General features: G+C 52.5%; 1 protein-coding gene and 1 long non-coding RNA gene across 3 annotated transcripts; both read left to right on the top strand.

Moving 5' to 3' along the window:
• Nucleotides 1-651: 651 nt before the first annotated feature.
• Nucleotides 652-2,724, top strand: LOC105945835. Its single transcript, XR_001169384.3, has 2 exons — nucleotides 652-777; nucleotides 1,130-2,724. It is a non-coding gene; the product is annotated as an uncharacterized LOC105945835 (long non-coding RNA).
• A 3,848-nt stretch (nucleotides 2,725-6,572) lies between these two features.
• On the top strand, nucleotides 6,573-18,315 carry tent5c (terminal nucleotidyltransferase 5C). 2 transcript variants are annotated; one of them, XM_031896434.1, is made up of 2 exons: nucleotides 6,573-6,655; nucleotides 15,543-18,315. In XM_031896434.1, the coding sequence occupies exon 2, from the start codon at nucleotides 15,570-15,572 to the stop codon at nucleotides 16,749-16,751; it is 1,182 nt and encodes a 393-aa protein (XP_031752294.1). In that variant the 5' UTR covers nucleotides 6,573-6,655; nucleotides 15,543-15,569; the 3' UTR covers nucleotides 16,752-18,315. The 2 variants fall into 2 exon arrangements, with proteins under 2 accessions (XP_031752294.1, XP_002943490.1); XM_002943444.3 differs by lacking the exon at nucleotides 6,573-6,655 and adding an exon at nucleotides 6,768-6,874.
• Nucleotides 18,316-20,603: the final 2,288 nt, after the last annotated feature.

Below are 20,603 nucleotides of genomic sequence, written 5' to 3' on the forward strand. Positions count from 1 at the left end.
CCCATGAGATTACACCCCACAGACAGTACTTTGGGGACCAGGCAGCTCTCAGGATAAAGGGGAAGTTCACCTTTCATTCTGTTGCCTGTAATTAATCCCTAGCAACCAGATTGCAGCTCTCAGGCTTGGAATTTAGACGGCAGGGAAAAGAGTCAATAAGGGTTAATATGCAAATGAAGACTAATTGCTTGTAGGTGCTAGCTAGTCCTGTCCACACCATACTAAAGGTTAGGGTTAGGCTGAACTTCCCCTTTAAATTTGGGTACTGACTGTCACTGAGCTGTTGTTTGGCATAAAGTGCCCTCCAATCACAGCAACACTGGGGTTTAGGGGTAATTAGCCATCTTGTGCAGAACATGTACACATTCCAAAGGCTGCTCTGATTGGCTACAGGTTGGTATAGCCCTGTTTCCCATTGGCTACAGGTTGGTCTAGCCCTGTTTCTCATTGGCTACAGGTTGGTCTAGCCCTGTTTCTCATTGGCTACAGGTTGGTCTAGCCCTGTTTCCCATTGGCTACAGGTTGGTCTAGCCCTGTTTCCCATTGGCTACAGGATGGTCTAGCCCTGTTTCCCATTGGCTACAGGTTGGTGTAGCCCTGTTTCCCATTGGCTACAGGTTGGTCTAGCCTTGTTTCCCATTGGCTACAGGTTGGTCTAGCCTTGTTTCCCATTGGCTACAGGTTGGTCTAGCCCTGTTTCTCATTGGCTACAGGTTGGTCTAGCCCTGTTTCCCATTGGCTACAGGATGGTCTAGCCCTGTTTCCCATTGGCTACAGGTTGGTGTAGCCCTGTTTCCCATTGGCTACAGGTTGGTCTAGCCTTGTTTCCCATTGGCTACAGGTTGGTCTAGCCTTGTTTCCCATTGGCTACAGGTTGGTCTAGCCCTGTTTCTCATTGGCTACAGGTTGGACTAGCCCTGTTTCCCATTGGCTACAGGTTGGTTTAGCCCTGTTTCCCATTGGCTACAGGTTGGTCTAGGCCTGTTTCCCATTGGCTACAGGTTGGTCTAGCCCTGTTTCCCATTGGCTACAGGTTGGTTTAGCCCTGTTTCCCATTGGCTACAGGTTGGTCTAGGCCTGTTTCCCATTGGCTACAGGTTGGTCTAGCCCTGTTTCCCATTGGCTACAGGTTGGTCTAGCCCTGTTTACAAGCTGGTCTAGCTATGTTTCTCATTGGCTACAGGCTGGCCTGGCCCTGTTTCCGATTGGCTACAGGCTGCTCTAGCCCTGTTTCTCATTGGCTACAGGTTGGTCTAGCCCTGTAAGTGCTGTATTCTGCCAGGGCCCAGCACCCCTCTCTATTGATTGGCTACAGTCTGGTTGAGCCCATTGACCAGTCTAGATAATGACCACAGCCCGTTACATGCTTTGGCCACTACTAGCCAGTATTAGTGACTGGCCCTCAGCCTATCATTGCCGTCCGGGAGCGCTAACAGTCATAAGTGATTTTTTTCTTCATTGTCCAACAGGGTGTGTAGGGGCAAGGCCAGCCCCGTGCTGATTGGCTGGGGGTAGCACATTTGTAGCACATTCATGTCCCAGAATAAAAACCCCACTGGCAGTATCAGTATATATGTGTGTGTATTCTGTGCATGTGTGGGACATATGGCAGCCCCCATGGCGCCCACAGGTACCAGTGCCGGGGCCACACAGGGGCTAGGGGCCAGCTCTCACTGATGGCAGCTCCTCCTGTATCTCCCTCGTGGGCTCCTTGGCCACTTGGGCAGATTCCATCAGTAGGTGCTGACTCTCAGCGGTGCTGTACCTGCCATGGAGGCCCCCAGGTGTGATACATGTATGAAATAAATACCCCCCCCATAGACTGTTGGGGCCACACGCTGCCCCCCATCCTGTAAGGCAGTTCCATGTATCTACTGAAGGACTACCTGCACCCAATGTCACTGTATAAGGGTCCCTGCATAAAACATGACTGACTTCCCTTTATTGATTCACTTGACTCCAGCTGTACTTTTTTCAGACTGGGCACCAATTGGACTTGCCACCCAGTCTGGGATCTCAGTGTTGGAAACCATATCTAGAATGGGTCGTATTCTCAAGTTCCAGGTACCCAAGGCTCTGTACCCGCTCAGTGTGGGTAAGAACACAAGTGGGTATGATCGTAATCCTTAGTATGTAAGCTGGGGGTGCCGGCCCATAACTGTATTGGGTTTCCAAACACACCCCACCCATGGGATCCCGCCGGAGTAGCCAATGGCGCCAGACCCACTCCCGTTCCGTATTTCTGTAGAACCTTCATGTTCTGCTGAACTGGCTCGGCCGGTTCCACACGTTCAGGGTCAGACAGGGATCCAAAGCCTGCGGCCAGGGCCGGACACCAGCCAATCAGAGTGCAGCCTGAGAAAGGGAAAATTAGAGTGATTTCTCCAGAACGCGTGTTACTGTGAGCAACCACCCAGACTAGTACCTACGGGCTGTACCCAAGAGCTGACAATCTAGAAACACCGCACTTTCTCATTGGAACACAGGCTACAGTTGCCATTGTAACTTGATTGGTGCTAATAACCACTTGCAACAAGCAAGGGGACGCTACCAGTGGGGTGAAAGGCATCTCTGAGCAGTATGGGGGCACCAAGGGCACAGAAACATGGGCACCGCTCTCTTAAACTGCACCCCTGCAGTTACCGCTAGCAACCAATGAGAAATTCATTTTCATCATCATATGACAAGTTAAAAAATAAAGCAAAGATCTGATTGGTTGCTGTATTGAATAATGAGCACCTATTCCTGTAAATCAGAACTACAGTATGGCACCTCCCACTTAGGGGGGTATTTTCCCTTGGGCCTCCTAAGCCTCCGTACTTTCTTCTCTGGCACCTTCTATTGCAAGTGCTGGTTCTCCATTGCGTGTGTGTGTGTGTGTGTAATACAGAGGCTGTTTGACTCCTCCCTTTCCTTATATCACTCATGTATTATAAGGGATAATGTACCCCCTACTGTAAATGATAAGGATATTAGCAGTCACTGAGGGGTTCTGTGCCCCCCATATAAAGGCACAAGGCTGCAGGCTGAGTTATACAGGGAACTCTGAGTATCACTCATGTATTATAAGGGATACTGTACCCCCTACTGTAAATGATAAGGATATTAGCAGTCACTGAGGGGTTCTGTGCCCCCCATATAAAGGCACAAGGCTGCAGGCTGAGTTATACAGGGAACTCTGAGTATCACACATGTATTATAAGGATAATGTACCCCCTACTGTAAATGATAAGGATATTAGCAGTCACTGAGGGGTTCTGTGCCCCCCATATAAAGGCACAAGGCTGCAGGCTGAGTTATACAGGGAACTCTGAGTATCACACATGTATTATAAGGATAATGTACCCCCTACTGTAAATGATAAGGATATTAGCAGTCACTGAGGGGTTCTGTGCCCCCCATATAAAGGCACAAGGCTGCAGGCTGAGTTATACAGGGAACTCTGAGTATCACTCATGTATTATAAGGGATAATGTACCCCCTACTGTAAATTATAAGGATATTAGCAGTCACTGAGGGGTTCTGTGCCCCATATAAAGGCACAAGGCTGCAGGCTGAGTTATACAGGGAACTCTGAGTATCACTCATGTATTATAAGGGATAATGTACCCCCTACTGTAAATGATAAGGATATTAGCAGTCACTGAGGGGTTCTGTGCCCCCCATATAAAGGCACAAGGCTGCAGGCTGAGTTATACAGGGAACCCTGAGTATCACTCATGTATTATAAGGGATAATGTACCCCCTACTGTAAATGATAAGGATATTAGCAGTCACTGAGGGGTTCTGTGCCCCCCATATAAAGGCACAAGGCTGCAGGCTGAGTTATACAGGGAACTCTGAGTATCACTCATGTATTATAAGGGATAATGTACCCCCTACTGTAAATGATAAGGATATTAGCAGTCACTGAGGGGTTCTGTGCCCCCCATATAAAGGCACAAGGCTGCAGGCTGAGTTATACAGGGAACTCTGAGTATCACTCATGTATTATAAGGGATACTGTACCCCCTACTGTAAATGATAAGGATATTAGCAGTCACTGAGGGGTTCTGTGCCCCCCATATAAAGGCACAAGGCTGCAGGCTGAGTTATACAGGGAACTCTGAGTATCACTCATGTATTATAAGGGATAATGTACCCCCTACTGTAAATGATAAGGATATTAGCAGTCACTGAGGGGTTCTGTGCCCATATAAAGGCACAAGGCTGCAGGCTGAGTTATACAGGGAACTCTGAGTATCACTCATGTATTATAAGGGATAATGTACCCCCTACTGTAAATGATAAGGATATTAGCAGTCACTGAGGGGTTCTGTGCCCCCCATATAAAGGCACAAGGCTGCAGGCTGAGTTATACAGGGAACTCTGAGTATCACTCATGTATTATAAGGGATAATGTACCCCCTACTGTAAATGATAAGGATATTAGCAGTCACTGAGGGGTTCTGTGCCCCCCATATAAAGGCACAAGGCTGCAGGCTGAGTTATACAGGGAACTCTGAGTATCACTCATGTATTATAAGGGATACTGTACCCCCTACTGTAAATGATAAGGATATTAGCAGTCACTGAGGGGTTCTGTGCCCCCCATATAAAGGCACAAGGCTGCAGGCTGAGTTATACAGGGAACTCTGAGTATCACTCATGTATTATAAGGGATAATGTACCCCCTACTGTAAATGATAAGGATATTAGCAGTCACTGAGGGGTTCTGTGCCCATATAAAGGCACAAGGCTGCAGGCTGAGTTATACAGGGAACTCTGAGTATCACTCATGTATTATAAGGGATAATGTACCCCCTACTGTAAATGATAAGGATATTAGCAGTCACTGAGGGGTTCTGTGCCCCCATATAAAGGCACAAGGCTGCAGGCTGAGTTATACAGGGAACCCTGAGTATCACTCATGTATTATAAGGGATAATGTACCCCCTACTGTAAATGATAAGGATATTAGCAGTCACTGAGGGGTTCTGTGCCCCCCATATAAAGGCACAAGGCTGCAGGCTGAGTTATACAGGGAACTCTGAGTATCACTCATGTATTATAAGGGATAATGTACCCCCTACTGTAAATGATAAGGATATTAGCAGTCACTGAGGGGTTCTGTGCCCCCCATATAAAGGCACAAGGCTGCAGGCTGAGTTATACAGGGAACTCTGAGTATCACTCATGTATTATAAGGGATACTGTACCCCCTACTGTAAATGATAAGGATATTAGCAGTCACTGAGGGGTTCTGTGCCCCCCATATAAAGGCACAAGGCTGCAGGCTGAGTTATACAGGGAACTCTGAGTATCACTCATGTATTATAAGGGATAATGTACCCCCTACTGTAAATGATAAGGATATTAGCAGTCACTGAGGGGTTCTGTGCCCATATAAAGGCACAAGGCTGCAGGCTGAGTTATACAGGGAACTCTGAGTATCACTCATGTATTATAAGGGATAATGTACCCCCTACTGTAAATGATAAGGATATTAGCAGTCACTGAGGGGTTCTGTGCCCCCCATATAAAGGCACAAGGCTGCAGGCTGAGTTATACAGGGAACTCTGAGTATCACTCATGTATTATAAGGGATAATGTACCCCCTACTGTAAATGATAAGGATATTAGCAGTCACTGAGGGGTTCTGTGCCCCCCATATAAAGGCACAAGGCTGCAGGCTGAGTTATACAGGGAACTCTGAGTATCACTCATGTATTATAAGGGATACTGTACCCCCTACTGTAAATGATAAGGATATTAGCAGTCACTGAGGGGTTCTGTGCCCCCCATATAAAGGCACAAGGCTGCAGGCTGAGTTATACAGGGAACTCTGAGTATCACTCATGTATTATAAGGGATAATGTACCCCCTACTGTAAATGATAAGGATATTAGCAGTCACTGAGGGGTTCTGTGCCCCCCCATATAAAGGCACAAGGCTGCAGGCTGAGTTATACAGGGAACTCTGAGTATCACTCATGTATTATAAGGGATAATGTACCCCCTACTGTAAATGATAAGGATATTAGCAGTCACTGAGGGGTTCTGTGCCCCCCATATAAAGGCACAAGGCTGCAGGCTGAGTTATACAGGGAACTCCACCTGTAGGAGATATTGGGAGAAGATCCACCCGCTTGGCGACCTCTCCCCCCAGTCTGACCCTGATGGCACCAGGTTGGATTTCCTCCAGGTAAAATCTGATTGGCTGTTTGTAGCTCCGCCCACTTTTGGGCATCCAACAATCACCCTATTTACATTCAGGCTGACCCCATGACTATGTGATTCCAGTTTGGGGGGGGGGGGGTAACCCCAAAGCTGTAGGATTGGCGGCAGTTTGAAAACCTTCCCTGTCAGAGTGAATGGGAAAACGGAGGACCTATAGTGTGACAGATACACGGGCCCTTGCAATACAATGCAATCCGATACGATGCGATTCAATCCGATATGAGGAAGTGGCCGCTCTTGGCCTTGAAACGCAAGATCCCTGCAATTATTTATCCGTCTCCTAGCAACCATTCATGCCTGGAGCCAATCAGAAGTAGAAAAGGCGGAGGGATACGGTACAATGTTTCGATAGCACAGCACATATCCGAGTGAGAGAAATTGCCTGTAGAATTTACCCTGCGTCAGGCAGGCAATGCCCCGCACAGGTCTGTTATTGGGTAAGTACCCCCCCCGGGCTGTCAGTCACACAGCGGCAGCGGGGCAACGGGAGAGCAATGGGGTGAGAAGGGCGGAAGGATCTGCAGTCGCTGAGATAGTTCGCCACTATATAAAGCGGAAGCAGGGCCGGCTGTCAGTCAGTCAGCGGAGAGAGAAGCTGCAGTTGAAGACTTTTGGCTGCCAGTCTGTACACCGCTTGCTCTGACCCGCTACCCCAGGTAGGTGCCGCAGGCTCGGGGGAATCTTTCACTTCTTGTGGGACCGAAGTCCTTGGTGTCTCCGGCCGGGAGCTGTCTGGGAGGGTTACGGGTAGGTATGAGGCCAGTGTAGCCGGGTAACGGGGGTGTTAGTGGGAAAGGGGTCCGGCTGGGGACCGTTATACTGAGCATGCTGGGAGCTGTAGTTTGGCGGCACTTCTACTCACAGGCACAATGGTTTGTTATACGGGCCGTGGGACAGGGCATCATGGGAGTTGTAGTTAAACAGCTGTAGGGGAGTCCAGCAGCCAATGTAGGGCTTTGGGGGGAGAATTCTGGGAGTTGTAGTCCAGCAGCCAATGTAGGGCTTTGGGGGGAGAATGCTGGGAGTTGTAGTCCAGCAGCCAATGTAGGGCTTTGGGGGGAGAATGCTGGGAGTTGTAGTCCAGCAGCCAATGTAGGGCTTTGGGGGGGGAGAATTCTGGGAGTTGTAGTCCAGCAGCCAATGTAGGGCTTTGGGGGGGAGAATTCTGGGAGTTGTAGTCCAGCAGCCAATGTAGGGCTTTGGGGGGAGAATTCTGGGAGTTGTAGTCCAGCAGCCAATGTAGGGCTTTGGGGGGGAGAATTCTGGGAGTTGTAGTCCAGCAGCCAATGTAGGGCTTTGGGGGGAGAATTCTGGGAGTTGTAGTCCAGCAGCCAATGTAGGGCTTTGGGGGGAGAATTCTGGGAGTTGTAGTCCAGCAGCCAATGTAGGGCTTTGGGGGGGAGAATTCTGGGAGTTGTAGTCCAGCAGCTGCTTTAGGGCCAAAGTTTTAAGTGCAGGGAATTCTGGGAACTAAAGTAGAACAGCTGTTCTGGGGCCACTGGGTTCCTGGGGGGCTGTTATAGCCCAGTGTACTGGGGGGGGGGGGGGGGGGCTGTTATAGCCCAGTGTACTGGGGGGGGGGGGGGGGGGCTGTTATAGCCCAGTGTACTGGGGGGGGGGGGGGGGGGCTGTTATAGCCCAGTGTACTGGGGGGGGGGGGCTGTTATAGCCCAGTGTACTGGGGGGGGGCTGTTATAGCCCAGTTGTACTGGGGGGGGGGGGGGCTGTTATAGCCCAGTGTACTGGGGGGGGGGGGGGGGGCTGTTATAGCCAGTGTACTGGGGGGGGGGGGGCTGTTATAGCCCAGTGTACTGGGGGGGGGGCTGTTATAGCCCAGTGTACTGGGGGCAGATGGGGGGGGGGGGGGTACTGAGGGCTGTGGGGCTGGTATAGGCCAGTGTACTGGGGGCAGATGGGGGGGGGGGGGGGGTACTGAGGGCTGTGGGGCTGGTATAGGCCAGTGTACTGGGGGGCAGATGGGGGGGGGGGGGGGGGGTACTGAGGGCTGTGGGGCTGGTATAGGCCAGTGTACTGGGGGGCAGATGGGGGGGGGGGGGGTACTGAGGGCTGTGGGGCTGGTATAGGCCAGTGTACTGGGGGGCAGATGGGGGGGGGGGGGTTACTGAGGGCTGTGGGGCTGGTATAGCCAGTGTACTGGGGGGCTGTTTGAGAGGGTTGGCTGGCTTTGAGCTGGGTATGGGAGAGTTCTTGTTGGGGGGCACATGGGGAGGGGGGGGTTGGGGTGGAGGGGCAACTGTCGGTATGTAACGGCTGGCACTTAACATGGGGCAGATCCATGTGCTTCTGGGGGGGGGGGTTATCCCAGTCCCATGTGGCCATATTCTGTAAGGGTACAGCTTCATTTTTTGAGGGCCCCTGGGCTGGGGGCTGGCTGAGGGGCCCCTGGGCTGGGGGCTGGCTGGGGGGCCCCTGGGCTGGGGGCTGGCTGGGGGGCCCCTGGGCTGGGGGCTGGCTGGGGGGCCCCTGGGCTGGGGGCTGGCTGAGGGGCCCCTGGGCTGGGGGCTATAACATGCATGAGTAACTGCCTCTCGGGGGGGGCCCCCCCCTGACACGGGCATGCTGCAGTACTGGGAGTTGTGGGAGGGCATTGCTGGGAGTTGTGGGAGGGCGTTGCTGGGAGTTGTGGGAGGGGGTTGCTGGGAGTTGACTCTACAGTCGCCACTTGCCCATGACAGGGATTTAGGTAACTGGTTGCCTGGTCCCAGTGTGGGAGGTGGCACCGATGTGCCCACTCTGTGGGTTACTGCAGGGTAACTAGTGTTGCGGCTAATAATTTTGCATTGTGACTTGCCCCAAAGAGCTTGCACTTCTCCCTGCCCCCCATGGGTCTATAATAGGTTACTGTGTTTGCTGTGTGGGAGGGAGGGGCTTTCTGGGAGTATTTGCTCGCTGGGATCCCTCCTGGCTCCGTGTCACACTGCCCTGTGCTGCCATATGGCAGCTCCCTAGTTACCCTAATGATTGCCCTGCCAGGGGGCACACACGGGTAGTGCAGGTAACTGAGTGTGCAGTTTGGGCACCAAATAGTTTGTGGTCCCTTCAGTTTTCCATGCTGTGCCCGTGTTTCTAGCTGGTGCACGAATTGGCATCCACCGGGCCAATGGTTGTAACTGGCAAGTTGCCCTCTGCTGAGCGGCGTGCTGTTCCTTCTCTGCCCTTTTCCTACTGTGCCTTTGCCAAGCTGTAGGTTGTGCCAGCAGATGCCAAAGCAGCATGTGCTCGTGGCCACTGAATTAGCCGGGGGCTGTTGGCACCAGGGGTAGGTTGGCACTAGGCTTGTGCCCCAGGGTTATATATGTTGGACTGGCTGTGGTTATTGGGCAGAGTGGTACTGTGCAGCTGCTGTGCCAGTGGGTTGGATGGGGGTATGGCTGGTAGAGCTGCTGTGCCAGTGGGTTGGATGGGGGTATGGCTGGTAGAGCTGCTGTGCCAGTGGGTTGGGTGGGGGTATGGCTGGTAGAGCTGCTGTGCCAGTGGGTTGGATGGGGGTATGGCTGGTAGAGCTGCTGTGCCAGTGGGTTGGGTGGGGGTATGGCTGGTAGAGCTGCTGTGCCAGTGGGTTGGGTGGGAGTATGGCTGGTAGAGCTGCTGTGCCAGTGGGTTGGGTGGGGGTATGGCTGGTAGAGCTGCTGTGCCAGTGGGTTGGGTGGGGTATGGCTGGTAGAGCTGCTGTGCCAGTGGGTTGGGTGGGGGTATGGCTGGTAGAGCTGCTGTGCCAGTGGGTTGGGTGGGGGTATGGCTGGTAGAGCTGCTGTGCCAGTGGGTTGGGTGGGAGTATGGCTGGTAGAGCTGCTGTGGCCAGTGGGTTGGGTGGGAGTATGGCTGGTAGAGCTGCTGTGCCAGTGGGTTGGGTGGGAGTATGGCTGGTAGAGCTGCTGTGCCAGTGGGTTGGGTGGGGGTATGGCTGGTAGAGCTGCTGTGCCAGTGGGTTGGGTGGGGGTATGGCTGCTGTGCCAGGCAGGAAGGAGCTTAGCGTGGCAGTGTAACCCTAGCCCGTAGCCCAGTATAACCTGGCAGTGACGTGAGTGAGACTTACCCCGTGGGTGGGGGCCCTTTCTAGACAAGTTGCTAGTAGTTTTGTTTTCCTGTAAGCAGCTGGGGGCGGGCATTCTAAGGAAACGGCACTTGTTCTGGCAGGTGGGGGTGGGTAGTTTCAAGCTGTGCCAGTCTGGTATATTCTAGCGCCCACCTGCCCCTTTATCTAGTGACCCCCATGTATGTTTGGGACTTTCAGTAGCCATTATGGGGGCATATGAGACTTAACCCTTAATGTGGTGGCCCTGCTGGGGGCCATTTCCTTCCTGGGGCCCCTGAGTGTAGAACAAATGAGCTTCTGTTCTGTGCCAGTGCTGAGATCCGGTTGGTGTGCCAGGCAGACATCCTCGCTCCTATTGGCAGCCTCTGGCAGGTTATAAATACATTTTATTGGGACAAGTGCCGCCCCCTGGGTGCAGGGTCTGCCAGCGGCTTCCTAACTGCCCCAACCCACTCCCTATGTAACATGTGGAAGGGGGGCGGGTGTCACGGGCCCTTCTGGGGGGTGCCAGCTGTACCCATGGTTCTGCTGCAGGAGCTGCACTTTCTGTACTACACCCCTGTGGGCACCGAGGCAGCCGTTCTGCCCCCACCCGCCAGTCCTGCCCTTATTAGCTCAGCCCTACAGGGAGTCACTGGCCCTAAATATAGCCGGAGCCCCTCACCCCGGCCTACGTAGGTACAGTGTGTTCCCTCTCCAGCTCACATGGCTGCTCACTCTGTGCCTCCTTCACTGTCCCAAGAGCTTGCAATCTATGGCATCAGATGTGTAACGAAGCTGGACTGTCATTTTTTTTATTAATGGGGTAGGGCACAGTATGGAGGTACAGCTTGTGCCCCCTTAGCCAGGGCCATGGGCACCACCTGGCTAAGTCCATAGGGCCCCTGGCTAAGTCCATAGGGCCCCTGGCTAAGTCCATAGGGCCCCTGGCTAAGTCCATAGGGCCCCTGGCTAAGTCCATAGGGCCCCTGGCTAAGTCCATAGGGCCCCTGGCTAAGTCCATAGGGCCCCTGGCTAAGTCCATAGGGCCCCTGGCTAAGTCCATAGGGCCCCTGGCTAAGTCCATAGGGCCCCTGGCTAAGTCCATAGGGCCCCTGGCTAAGTCCATAGGGCCCCTGGCTAAGTCCATAGGGCCCCTGGCTAAGTCCATAGGGCCCCTGGCTAAGTCCATAGGGCCCCTGGCTAAGTCCATAGGGCCCCTGGCTAAGTCCATAGGGGGCAATTTCTTTTTGGAATCACTTTGTGGGTCAGTAGGGTGGCTCCTAAATGAGGTTTCCCTGTCCAGGCAGCACCGCTGGCTATGGGGTTAAACCCTGCACCCCCAGCCTGGGGCCCGGCCGCCATGCAGCGACACCAGTACATACTGGGCTTTGTTGCCCCTCGGCAGGGAGATTGGGTTACGTCGCTGCTAAAAATATCCGTTAGGGAAAGGGCAGAAGGTCCGGGGCCCTCGGTGTCACAATACAGGATTGTGCTGGTTCCAGCCCGTAGGAATGGGCCCCTGGGGGATCCGGTTCTGGGCTGACATCACAAGCCTGTGAGGAATGGTGGGTATGCGCTGTGCCGCACTGAGGCCGCTTATCTAGACGCCGGCGTAATTGAGTTAATTGCAGGAAGGCCTCCAATCAGGCGGCTTCTTACAGAGGGTTATGAAAGGGGTCACTATCTGCCCCCCACAATGGAGCTATAGCTGGGAACTGTAAATCCTCTTACCCATGGGGGGGCTTCTACACAGGCCTGTTATGGGCACAGGCTGCCAACTCCCCTATATTTGTGCCCACCCAACCGGAGCCATAGAAGCTGCCCCCCTCCATGGTACCAGGGTGGTGTATATGGTGCCAACACTTTATATTCATAGATAACCAATAGGATCAGAGGGCTCAGCTCACATTTTTATTCTGTAACCCAAGAGCTTACAGTCGGTTGCATGGAATCGGCAGCACAGCTCACACCTGTTTGTAGGGCAGAACTGATCTGTGGTCCATTGGTACCATCATGGCTGTAAGGCTCCCTGCATCTCCTCTCCTGATTGGCCGAGGCATGTCCCTGCATGTCCGGCACGTGGCTCCTCCCTCTCTGGGCCAGGGCCGCCGGACAGATAAAGCAAATGAGCCCGGGGTGGTTCCTCGTTTGCTGACGACTCCACTAATTACCTGCGTGACTCGCAGATCAGATAAGTGGCCGTGCCGGTGACTAATTGCCGCTTGTAGCGCTTGGGTGACTCCCCTACCTGCCCCGCGGGCGCCACTTACGTATCCTGCCCTCCCAGCTGCGCAGCAAGGGCAAGTCTGCCTCTGTTAGTCGCTGGCTGTGGCCCCTGTGTGCCTCAGCTGATGCCTATACTGTAGTCCCTGTTACAGGGGATCATGGGTAACCCGGGGGGGGGGGGGGGAGACCCTTCATCCAAGGCCTCCCAGTCTTTCTCCTGTCACCCCAGTGGAACCGCTCCTAAACCCTACAGCCTCCCATAATCCCCCCAGCTCCTCTGTACCTTATATTAGTCCTGGGCTGGAACCTCTCTCTATGGAAGAAATGGCTAAATTGTTTCCAGAAGCTTCCGGATGGCTGCATCGCTCGACCTGTCTGTGCGGATATAATATTTTCCAATGACCATGTCTGTGCCGAGACTGAAGCTGTGTGTGTGTGTGTGTGTGTAATTCCATAATTGTGCTCTGCTTTGTGAGGCAGAACTGCCCTGGTGTCGGCAGTATGGCCTCTCCCTGCAAGGGGAACCCCTCAATACTAGCTAGGGCAGTCCTGCCCTGCTTTATGGCTGAGATTCTAGCTATCTGTATAACAGAGCATTCTGTCACAGTGGCACAGATCCTATCTGATCCCCCCATTGTAAGCAGCAGTCCTGCCCTGCTTTATGGCTGAGATTCTAGCTATCTGTATAACAGAGCATTCTGTCACAGTGGCACAGATCCTATCTGATCCCCCCATTGTAAGCAGCAGTCCTGCCCTGCTTTATGGCTGAGATTCTAGCTATCTGTATAACAGAGCATTCTGTCACAGTGGCACAGATCCTATCTGATCCCCCCCATTGTAAGCAGCAGTCCTGCCCTGCTTTATGGCTGAGATTCTAGCTATCTGTATAACAGAGCATTCTGTCACAGTGGCACAGATCCTATCTGATCCCCCCATTGTAAGCAGCAGTCCTGCCCTGCTTTATGGCTGAGATTCTAGCTATCTGTATAACAGAGCATTCTGTCACAGTGGCACAGATCCTATCTGATCCCCCCATTGTAAGCAGCAGTCCTGCCCTGCTTTATGGCTGAGATTCTAGCTATCTGTATAACAGAGCATTCTGTCACAGTGGCACAGATCCTATCTGATCCCCCCATTGTAAGCAGCAGTCCTGCCCTGCTTTATGGCTGAGATTCTAGCTATCTGTATAACAGAGCATTCTGTCACAGTGGCACAGATCCTATCTGATCCCCCCCATTGTAAGCAGCAGTCCTGCCCTGCTTTATGGCTGAGATTCTAGCTATCTGTATAACAGAGCATTCTGTCACAGTGGCACAGACCCTATCTGACCCCCCCCCCCCCCATTGTAAGCAGCAGTCCTGCCCTGCTTTATGGCTGAGATTCTAGCTACTGATTGCAAATGTAGTGTTAAATCTATTGTTGCACGGTTGTAGCCTTCTGTTTCCTTTCTTTGCGGAGTTTTCGTGGCCTCACAAGATTATATGAGAGTTCCCTTTAATGCTATAACTATTGCCCAGTAAACTCCCCCATTCCTATGAAGTTGCCCAGAGCAGTCTGGGAGGATTCTGGCCTTTCCCTTGGATAAGATCTCGGTTACAACAGCCGAGTTGACTTTGAACAAGGTACAAGTGGTGTAAAATATACGATAATAAACAGATCATCTCTGTACAGTAGCCCCTGCCCTGTAACTACTACTGTGTGCTCTGCCCAAGGAGCTGCGGCTCTAAATTGCATCTTCGTTCAACCTGCTATAGTTCCAGGGGTACCCAGGGCACAAATAAGCACTCACCCCAAATCCCCCCCTAACTGGCCTTCAGGCTGGGCCCCCTTAGCCCATAACAAGGTTACAGATATATAGAAACATTGGGGTAACAGTCACCCCGCTATAGTTCCAGGGGTACCCAGGGCACAAATAAGCACTCACCCCAAATCCCCCCCTAACTGGCCTTCAGGCTGGGCCCCCTTAGCCCATAACAAGGTTACAGATATATAGAAACATTGGGGTAACAGTCACCCCACTATAGTTCCAGGGGTACCCAGGGCACAAATAAGCACTCACCCCAAATCCCCCCCTAACTGGCCTTCAGGCTGGGCCCCCTTAGCCCATAACAAGGTTACAGATATATAGAAACATTGGGGTAACAGTCACCCCACTATAGTTCCAGGGGTACCCAGGGCACAAATAAGCACCCCAAATCCCCCCCTAACTGGCCTTCAGGCTGGGCCCCCTTAGCCCATAACAAGGTTACAGATATATAGAAACATTGGGGTAACAGTCACCCCGCTATAGTTCCAGGGGTACCCAGGGCACAAATAAGCACTCACCCCAAATCCCCCCCTAACTGGCCTTCAGGCTGGGCCCCCTTAGCCCATAACAAGGTTACAGATATATAGAAACATTGGGGTAACAGTCACCCTGCTATAGTTCCAGGGGTACCCAGGGCATGTTTGGGATAAGCCCCGGATCAGAAGGCTTTAGTACACGCCCGGCCATATTGGTTGGGGAATTCTGGCTCTGGCTGTTTGGACCTTGCTCTTTCCACACACTTTATCATTCGCTAATCTGCTAGTGGGTCACATACCTGCGGGGCACGGGGCGACCTTGTATTACCCTGTTAGTAAACGGGTGGGTGTAAAGGAAATCAATTCCTAAAATACATAGCCGCTCTGACCCAGGAGCCTGCTGGGGGCAATTGAGCTCTTGGACAGCGGCACCCCACTGACTGGTGGGTGGGGGGTTAGTATTTAAGACCCTTACAAGATGTGCCCCATCCCTTGTACTATTCATGCTCTTCACTGTTGCACCCACAGGCACAGGTGCTCTCTGGGTGCTGCTGCTTCCCCCCCCCCCCCCCCACCTGTGGGTGCTGTGAAAGTGCTGAGTGCCTGAGTTTCCCATTTTGAAATGACTGTCTGGGTTTCCCCTGGTTTTGGACACCGCAGTCCTGTCAGTAGTGTGCATGGCACCCAGGGAAGAGCAGATGTAGTACAGCCCCCAGATATATCTGCACCCCCACTATTGCCCCCCCAACTCACATCTCCTTCCCTCTCCCACCCAGGTATCCATAAGCAACCCAACTCCTGCAATGGCAGAACAGAAAGGCAACAGCTCCGATGTCTCTTCCAAATCCCGCAGCGTCCTGACGTGGGAGCAAGTCAGCCGCCTCAACAGCTTCCTCACCGAGGTGGTTCCGATCCACGGCCGCGGCAACTTCCCCACCCTGAAGATCACGCTGAAGGACATTGTGCAGAAAGTGCGCAGCCGCCTGGAGGAGGCCGGCATCAAGGTCCGCGATGTCCGACTCAACGGCTCGGCTGCCAGCCACGTCCTGGTCAAAGATAATGGACTTGGGTACAAAGACTTGGACCTCATCTTTGGGGTCTCCTTGTCCTCCGAGGCGGAGTTCCAGCTCGTCAAGGACGTGGTTATAGGTTTGCTCTTGAACTTTCTTCCCGAAGGGGTCAACAAAGAGAAAATCAGCCCCCTGACTCTCAAGGAGGCCTACGTGCAAAAGCTGGTGAAGGTCTTCACCGACGCCGACCGGTGGAGCCTGATCTCCCTCTCCAATAAGGACGGCAGGAACATCGAGCTGAAGTTCGTCACCTCCATCCGCCGGCAGTTTGAGTTCAGCGTGGACTCCTTCCAGATCATCCTGGACTCGCTGCTCTTCTACCACGACTGCTCTGAGAACCCCATGTCCGAGCACTTCCACCCCACGGTGATCGGGGAGAGCATGTACGGCGACTTCGAGGCCGCCTTCCACCACCTCCGGAACAAACTCATCTCCACCAAGAACCCGGAGGAGATCCGAGGCGGGGGGCTAATGAAGTACAGCAACTTGCTGGTGCGGGACTTCAAGCCGGCCGACAAGGAGCAGATCAAGTCGCTGGAGCGCTACATGTGCTCGCGCTTCTTCATCGACTTCTCCGACATCTTCGAGCAGCAGCGCAAACTGGAGTCCTACCTGCAGAACCACTTCATGGGCGAGGAGAAGAGCAAGTACGACTACCTCATGATCCTGCGGCGGGTGGTCAACGAGAGCACGGTGTGCCTGATGGGGCACGAGCGGAGACAGACCCTCAACCTCATCTCTCTGCTTGCCCTGCGGGTACTGGCCGAGCAGAACATTATCCCCAATGCCACCAACGTCACCTGCTATTACCAGCCTGCCCCTTACGTCAGCGATGCCAACTTCAGCAACTACTACATTGCCAACACGGCCGTGCCCTACAGCCAGTCCTACCCGACCTGGTTGCCATGTAGCTAAGCACGGCCTCGCTCAGGACTCCATGTTGAACTGCTGTGTGTTTTGTTTTGTTTTTGTTTTTTGTTTGCCCCTGTAACTGCCATTCTGACTGACCTATGGGCACAGCGGGCTGTCATACCACTCACGCTGGGCACACCCAAGATGGGCACTTTATATATAAAGCCATTCATGGAAAGCTGGTCTGTCCATTCCAGCCTTATGGGAAGGGAGGGGGGGCATTTCCAGCACTTAAACCAGCGCTGGGCACAGGGGGCGACCCTCCACGTTCAACTGTAACCCTCAGCTGAAGGGGGAGCCACACATTGCCTTTTGCTTATGGCTGGATCGCACCCCCCCTCTCCCCAATACAAGTGGGTTAGGATTTTTGCTAAATATCCCTTTAACTGATAAAAGGGCTAGAAAAAAAAAACTAGAAAAGTGTATAAAAAAAACTATAAAATGTGAATTTATTTATTGTACAGAAAACAGAGAAAAATGGTAAAAAAAAAATACAAAAAAACGGGGAGAAAAATGCAAAATATGTATGTACAAAAGTGTGACTTGTGGTGATTGGGGGAGGGGTCTCCCAGGTGGGAGGAGTTTCTGTGGAGCCGCTAGATTTGTGTTCTCGGAGTGATGAATTTATGTTGTAGTTATGAATGGTGAGATGGGTCGGTGTCACTAGTCTTTATATGGATGTACAATCAGCCTGGGGGTGGGGCTACTAAATGACCCCGCCTCCCCCTCCCCCCTTTTTTTTTTTTTTTTTTCTTTTTGGATTTGCAGCCGGGGCCCCTATATGGGCCCCATAGAAGGAAGCACAAACCTGGCAGCGGTGGTTCTTAAGTTTAACCTTTTTATATTGGCCACGTGCCCGACCCACCAGCTCTGTGCCGCTACTTGCCCCCTGGCTGTGGGGGTTCTTTCTTTAATGCTGAACAGATGTGGCTCTTAATTTTGTACTTCAGATCTGTTCAGGTCAGTGCCTTATATCTAGGGGGGGGGCCCCCTCCCCACTGAGGTGCTGTAAGGAGGGGGTCTGGCCTGTGCCTTGTGGGGTGATTGGCTAGATCAGGCCCACATCCCAACTGCCCACCTCAAACCCTCCCTGGCCAAGTAGTATTGGCCTCCCTGTAATGGACCTATGAACCCAAGCTGTGCCCCTAGTACAACTACAGCACCCCCATGTCTATGCCCCACATACAACTATAGCCCTCCCACAGGAAGATGTGGCCCTTGGGGGTTGCTGGGAGCTGTAGTTCCCACGGCTGGAGAGCAGTGCGTTGTACTACTGGGTCTAAAGTCCAAACTGATTTTTCCCCTGCCATAAACCCTACTCTTGCTGTGGAACTGCTGCCCCCTACAGGCAGAGCTTGGGGTTTACCTGTTATTGACCAGATGGGTGACTGAGTGCAGAGGTCTCTATTGGATCTAATATGGGGGGTCACATGGTTTGCCTGCTGGGATTGGCCCTTCTGCAGCGGGGCCCCCAGCCTTATGTAACTGCTCCTTGCTCGGGGGGGTTTGATGTGTTCGGGGCCCCCGACCTTCTGTATAAATGCAAATAAATTTAATGACAAATCCACCCATTTGTGTGAGTGTTTTGTACCCCAGTGTCGTGCCCTCCAGTGGGGCAAATAGGGTATGTGCTGGGCAGATCTTGTGCCTTTAATGCACATGGGTGTGGGCGCTCTCCTTACGCCACCTGTGCCAGGCGGAAAAGGTCAAGGAGCTTATGGGGGAGTTAATCCTCGGAGGGAAGCGGGTCGGGTGAATGCCTGGGTGGGTGCCAGCGGGTGTTGCACTTGCAGAACCAGCAATGGAAAGTCAAACAGTGTCAGTGGGAGCCGCTTGTTTGCTCTGCAGGTTGTCTCTCCTTGCCCCGGGCCGGATCATACAGCAGCTGCTTGGCACCGGGCCCCTCGGGCACTGCTAGAACTTCATGGGGTGGGGGTAAAGCTGGCATACCTGTATGGCGGCACCCGTGGTGCACTAATACTGTGTAATGGCTGCATAGCTCCCCTTTAATGCTAAAGATAAGGCTGACTTTCCCTTTCTACAGTTTATCTGGGTCGGTTCTGTTTCCTGGTTCTGTGCCCAATAAGACAACACAGCGCTGATCCCTGGGCGCGGCGGCAGCTGCCAGTGGAAAGTTCTTATCTGAAGGTGATTAAAGGGGAGATTAGATTTTACCAAGGGTACTAAGTGGTTGCCGGGGTGGTGAATATGTGGCAACATGAACAGCCATGTACTCCTTGATGGCCTATGGGTGCTGGGAGTTCTAGTTGTATGGGCGCTGCGCTTGGATTGGGCAGTGCCTTTGTTTGCAGGCATTGGCCGGTCAGGCTCACACCTAGTGCGGGTCAGGCTGTGTTGTACTGTGGCACCGTGCCCTCTGCCAGCTGGTCCTGTGCCCGGGGAGGCGCGGGGAGTTTCCCGGCTGCCAGATCTGTGGGGAATCAACTTGTTTTTGTACTAAATATAAAGCGGGTAAATGCCACCCCTGCCAGCGGGCACCGGGGGCTCATCCTGCATTTCATTGGCTCACAGATTGGTTAGGGAGGAAACAGGCAAAGTTGGCCTTTAAAATCATGTTGCAGTTGGGCAGGTTTTGCCTCAGTTCAGAGGTAAAGAAACTACGCACACGCCTGGTCACTAGGGTGAGAGGCCTTAGCAACTACATAACCTAAAACTCGTGCCAGGAAGCCCTTGTCTCTCTGGTTCAGTCCCATGAGAATCACTTGTCTGTTTCTCCTGGAACTGCCCTTTCCCATTCTGCCTACTGCATATCTGCCCCCTCTGCCCTGGTGCTTACGCCTACACGTGCTCCCTTTTAATAATGCACTGACTCGGTTTAACTTTCCCTTTAAAGATTTACTTGCTGAAAGGACTGTTACTAAGCACAATTCAGCAGGAACAGCCCCCTAAGTTTGCCCATAGCCTGTACAGAGAGATACCATAAAACTATGGCACATAGGGATTCCCCTGTACTAAGCATAATTCAGCAGGAACAGCCCCTAAGTTTGCCCATAGCCTGTACAGAGAGATACCATAAAACTATGGCACATAGGGATTCCCCTGTACTAAGCACAATTCAGCAGGAACAGCCCCTAAGTTTGCTCATAGCCTGTACAGAGAGATACCATAAAACTATGGCACATAGGGATTCCCCTGTACTAAGCACAATTCAGCAGGAACAGCCCCTAAGTTTGCTCATAGCCTGTACAGAGAGATACCATAAAACTATGGCACATAGGGATTCCCCTGTACTAAGCACAATTCAGCAGGAACAGCCCCTAAGTTTGCTCATAGCCTGTACAGAGAGATACCATAAAACTATGGCACATAGGGATTCCCCTGTACTAAGCACAATTCAGCAGGAACAGCCCCTAAGTTTGCCCATAGCCTGTACAGAGAGATACCATAAAACTATGGCACATAGGGATTCCCCTGTACTAAGCATAATTCAGCAGGAACAGCCCCTAAGTTTGCCCATAGCCTGTACAGAGAGATACCATAAAACTATGGCACATAGGGATTCCCCTGTACTAAGCACAATTCAGCAGGAACAGCCCCTAAGTTTGCTCATAGCCTGTACAGAGAGATACCATAAAACTATGGCACATAGGGATTCCCCTGTACTAAGCACAATTCAGCAGGAACAGCCCCCTAAGTTTGCTCATAGCCTGTACAGAGAGATACCATAAAACTATGGCACATAGGGATTCCCCTGTACTAAGCACAATTCAGCAGGAACAGCCCCCTAAAGTTGCCCATAGCCTGTACAGAGAGATTCCATAAAACTATGGCACATAGGGATTCCCCTGTACTAAGCACAATTCAGCAGGAACAGCCCCCTAAAGTTGCCCATAG

Source organism: Xenopus tropicalis, chromosome 2 (genome assembly GCF_000004195.4).
Source record: "Xenopus tropicalis strain Nigerian chromosome 2, UCB_Xtro_10.0, whole genome shotgun sequence".
Taxonomy (NCBI): Eukaryota; Metazoa; Chordata; class Amphibia; order Anura; family Pipidae; genus Xenopus; species Xenopus tropicalis.

Coding starts and splice junctions, on each gene's coding strand:
- tent5c (XM_031896434.1), top strand. CDS start 15,570: ATGGCAGAACAGAAAGGCAACAGCTCCGATGTCTCTTCCAAATCCCGC.